At 45.2% G+C, this 4,733-nt stretch overlaps 1 protein-coding gene across 1 annotated transcript in view; it reads left to right on the top strand.

Annotated features, from left to right (window-relative positions):
- LOC107566386 (semaphorin-6A) overlaps positions 1-3,973 on the top strand; it is a 61,772-nt gene extending 57,799 nt beyond the window's left edge. Inside the window, exon 17 of the mRNA XM_016251830.1 lies at positions 1,820-3,973. Within this exon, the coding sequence (XP_016107316.1) occupies positions 1,820-2,880 (1,061 nt within the window). The 3' untranslated portion in view covers positions 2,881-3,973. The remainder of the gene's footprint in view (positions 1-1,819) is intronic.
- Positions 3,974-4,733: the final 760 nt, after the last annotated feature.

Here is a 4,733-nt window from a genome sequence, read left to right as displayed (position 1 = left end):
TGTGTGTGTGTGTGTGTGTGTGTGTGTGTGTGTGTGTGTGTGTGTGTGTGTGTGTGTGTGTGTGTGTGTGTGTGTGAGAGAGAATATTCACGCGTCTCAGTCTCACGCAGGAATCGTCTTATTTACATGCCCACGACTGCAGGATTGTGCCGGTGAAGCTCTAACACGTCTAATTGTCAGGAGTGACGTCTCATGAAATTCAAATGTGTAATGCCTGCGTGAGATTTGTTCCACTGGCGATTCGCTCCGAGCAACCTGTGAGGAAAAGAGCCATTAAAAACAGAGCTCTTCTGAAATGGAATGGATTTTAATAGTATTTGGACACTTACAAATGATTGTTAGATACAGAATATCACAGCAAGTGTCATTTATTGTAAAGAAGAAGCATAAACACACTTAAACATTTGATAAAAAGTCAGATCTGGTGATGAAAATGAAGAATTGTGTCACTTCATCACTTCATGTGATTCATCAGATTATTTTCAGAATCTTTGTTCTCTGTGTTTTGCTGATTTTAGTGCATGTCAGTTCTGCACAACTTCACACAGGTGTAGAGAATCACATTAACTAGCACCATGATCCACTAACTAACCACAAACACACACCGTACTGACCGTCTTCAGCTTCAACATCTATTGATTTAGCAGTTCAAACACATCATGTATTGCTTCTGTTTGATATTTTGCTGTGATATTTTCTCTAATACTCCAGGATGTACGTGAGCAGTTTTATAAAATAGAATAACGACGATTTCTCAAGGGTATGGTACAGTAGACGCATGAAAGAGAGCTTTAAAACATCAAACAGACTGTGAGGAAGAGCGTCTCCTGAGAGTGAAGTTAAAAAGAGAGAAGCACCCCTCAGATCTTCCCAGCCAGACGCGTGACGCCGTTTTGTCATCTCAGAGAGAGACTCCTTCAGAAGATCCAGAGCGCTTCGTATACTGCCCACAGAAGAGGAATATGTAGCCACGAATATTCAAAAGTCCATTCAAGAGTCCATTAAACGCTGTAAAATCTCGACCCACACTATCCATGCGGTCCGTGTGTGTGTTAATGTGTCCGTACTCCCCACTGAATGGCTGTAACACACTTCTGCCTCGTCTAATGGATCAGCTTTTATGAGTTTGCAACACTTGTAAAACATTGGATTTATTTGCCTCAGTGGGAATATAGCAGCACCTATGTGTATTTTAAATGGCTGTTCTGCTGATAATTTTGTGGCTTGTGGTGTTTGGATGGGAATGGGAATGTAACCTAATTTATCAGCCGTTGAATAGATTAAGACATCTGATGTGCTAACATTATTTGGCATTTCTCAATACAATAGTGCAGTGGGCAGCGCTCTCACAGGACACATCGCAGCTTCATCCATGAGTTTAAATGAATGCACATTATTTGTCTCCTTTAGATAATAAGACGATAATAAGAAGTTTTATCTCTCTTTGTATTGCAGATTAATCCTGATTTTAAGCATGCATCGACATGCACATTGCTGCTTAAGGGAAGATTCACACAGAACACGCTTTTACTTGTGAAATGGGTGAAAAATGCAAGGTCGCAAGACACTTTATAAAAAGTATTTAACTTAAGTTTTCAGAATGCCGTTTCATGAACAATATGCTGCAGAAGATGCCAGATGTGAATGCAATAGTCAAACATATCCATCTAGTGCGTGTTTGCATAGACCAATTTATGGAAATGTAGTGCAATGGACTGGAAAAACGCATTCTGTGTGAACGGCCCTCGAAGTTCAGTTTTGCATTCGAGATGCACAGGTGAACTCTTTTAATAACGTGTTGCAAAACTCTTGTTTGCAGGGGTGATCCGTGAGACGTACCACCGAGACCGCGATCAGATGGTTCCCGTCACGCTCCTGGCCATCGCCGTCATCCTTGCCTTCGTCATGGGCGGCATCTTCTCCGGCATCGTGGTCTACTGCGTGTGCGACCACCACCGCCGGCGGGACTTCGAGCTGCCCGGCCGCAAAGACAAGGACTCGGTTCAGTCCAGACGGGGCTCCATGAACAGCGTCACCAAGCTGACGGGGCTCTTTGAGACGCAAGCCAAGGACGGACGGACAGAAGCCATTCTGACCCCACTCATGCACAACGGCCGCTTGGCCAACGGCAAGATGCTCATCAAAGCTGACCAGCACTTGGATCTGACCGCTCTGCCCACGCCCGAATCCACGCCTATGCAGCCGCGGCGCAAACCCAGCCGAGGCAGCCGCGAGTGGGAGCGCAACCAGAACCTGATCAACGCCTGCACCAAAGACTTGCCCTCCATGGGCTCTGTGGTCATCCCGACGGATTTGCCTCTGCGGGCGTCTCCGGGCCACATCCCAAGTGTGGTGGTGCTGCCTTTGCCCCAACATCAGCATGAGTATGTAGAGCAACCGCACCGCGGAGAGCTCGCCATTGACCAGGCCGCCACGCTGGAGTACAAGTCCCTCAAGAGCCCAAGCTTGGCGAATGGCGAGAGAGCACCTCCAAGAGTCCCCCAGCGAGAGGCGTCTCTGAGCGCCGTGATCCCGCCTGCCGTCCCGCAAATGGGCAAGAGGCTGGATGTGCATTCGTCCGTATACAGCCGCGGCTATCCCATGAGCTCGGGCATCAAGAAACAGCACAACACCAACTCGTCCAACTCATCCCACATGTCCAGGAACCACAGTTTCCGTGTGGAGACGCCTCCTCCGCCCGCTCCGCAGCGGGTGGACTCCATGCACGTCACCTCTCCGCCGCCGATCCTCGGTCTGTCGCGCCATCCCAGCCTGAGCTCATACGGCTCTCTCTCCAGGCATCTCAAGCCTGACGTCCCTCCTAAACCGAATCTGGTGTCCCTTTCCACAAAAGCCAAGTCCGGGGACTCCTGCACATAATCGATCGCTGCGGAATCAAAGACAGGGAACGTGAAAGTGCGTCTGCTTTGTGCAGCTGTGTACAGGAAATGCAACTCACTTTTTGTTTTGTTTTGTATATTTTGTAATACATGTCGAGCTCAGGCTGATGAGGGCGAACATCTGGGGCAACTCTTGGAGATTTCGTCCAGTGGCAGCATGGTTGCCGATGGTCATTTTCTGCCAAAAGCACTTCGGAGATGGGCGCAGAAGCTACGAGAGACGCCCCGGTTATCAAGCACTTGGACACACAGCAAGTTCAGATTGGAACAGCTGCTGGAGTTTACTTTGGGAAAACTGTGAAAAGCCGCCGCCTGTCTCAGTGTTACTGTTACTGGACAAAGCAATCGAGTTCTGCCTTCGTGCAAGAGTTCAACACGTCTACTGAAACTGTTGACTAAATAACACGTGACTGTTAATACTAATAGCAGGTTGTATTTATTTTTTAATAAAGTGCTTTTGCAGAAAGAGCGTCTCTTTTAGGCTCAAATGAGACGGGAGCGATCTTTTTAATTTGAATTAATCAAGTGTGAAATTATTTAAAGTCATTAAACTGGAGCCAGCAGCCCTTCTGTCCACTAACTCTTTGGACATTGCTAAGCAAAGTCAGAGACGAGGGAAGCCTCCGTATGGAAGGAAATATTCTCGAGCCGTGCCAGAGTGGCTTGTGGGTAGAGCTTACAGGCCACAGACAGGAACTCCTGAATCTCACCTCTTCATCATCACCTCCTGAAATCCGCCGGTCCATCCGAGTGCCATTCAAGACGCTTTCAATCGTAGTTTTCTCGTCCCGTCCACACACACAACCCTTTCGTCGAATCATTTCAGCCTGTTTTTCTCCTTCCACCTGTAAATTTGTGCCTTACACCCCTGAGTTGTGAAGTGTTTGTTAGCTGTTAACTGTCGTAGTTCTTATGATGACGTTTGTTTCCCTTGTTTGATTAAAAAAAGAAACAAAAAAAAACACGTAAGTGAAGAATGTAGGTGTTGTTGTTGTCGACTCTGGTCCCTTTGCTAACCATAAATGTGACCCTGGACCACAAAACCAGTCATAAGGGTCCATTTTTCCAAATTGAAATCTGAATAAATAATCTTTCCATTGATGTATGGTTTGTTAGGATCGGACAATATTTGAAAATCTGGAATCTGAGGGAGAAAAAAAATCTAAATATTGAGAAAATCATCTTTAAAGTTGTTCAAATGAAGTTCTTAGCAATGCATATTACTTATCAAACATTAAGTTTTGATATATTTACGGTAGGAAATGTAATAAATATCTTGATCTTGAACATGATCTTTACTTAATATCCTAATGATTTTTGGCATAAAAGAGAAATGTATAATTGTGACCCATACAATGTATTGTTGGCTATTGCTACAAATATCCCCCAGCGACTTAACACCGCTTTTGTGCTGCAGGGTCACATATGGCTTTGTGCTTGATTTCTGATTGTGCCAATGAATCGTCGGAGTCGGCCCTCTCGTCGTGCTGGAAGAATGTCTGATTTTGTTTTCGTTTGTCCTTTTTTACTTTTCACAAAGTCAAGATGATGTTTTACACTGTTTGTAGATGACTTGTTGTGTATCTGTGGATCGCGTTGCTTCGATGCAATAAGAGAAAAACACAGGAACGAACCAGATATGACGTTTCTCCCAAACACACACACACACACACACAAGCTTTCTAATGTACACGATCAAACAGTTTTTAGGCAGTGAATACAGGCTGGCTCCTGTGTAGATATGCACTCCAATAATATTAGGAAACAGATTCATGTTTTCAATGTTTGTGACAGATTCCAATTAATATAATTTTCTAGCTCTATGGTTGTGAT

This window comes from Sinocyclocheilus grahami, unplaced genomic scaffold (genome assembly GCF_001515645.1).
Source record: "Sinocyclocheilus grahami isolate Dianchi unplaced genomic scaffold, SAMN03320097.WGS_v1.1 scaffold1072.1, whole genome shotgun sequence".
NCBI classification, from domain to species: Eukaryota; Metazoa; Chordata; class Actinopteri; order Cypriniformes; family Cyprinidae; genus Sinocyclocheilus; species Sinocyclocheilus grahami.
This window is presented reverse-complemented; position numbering and strand designations above follow the sequence as displayed.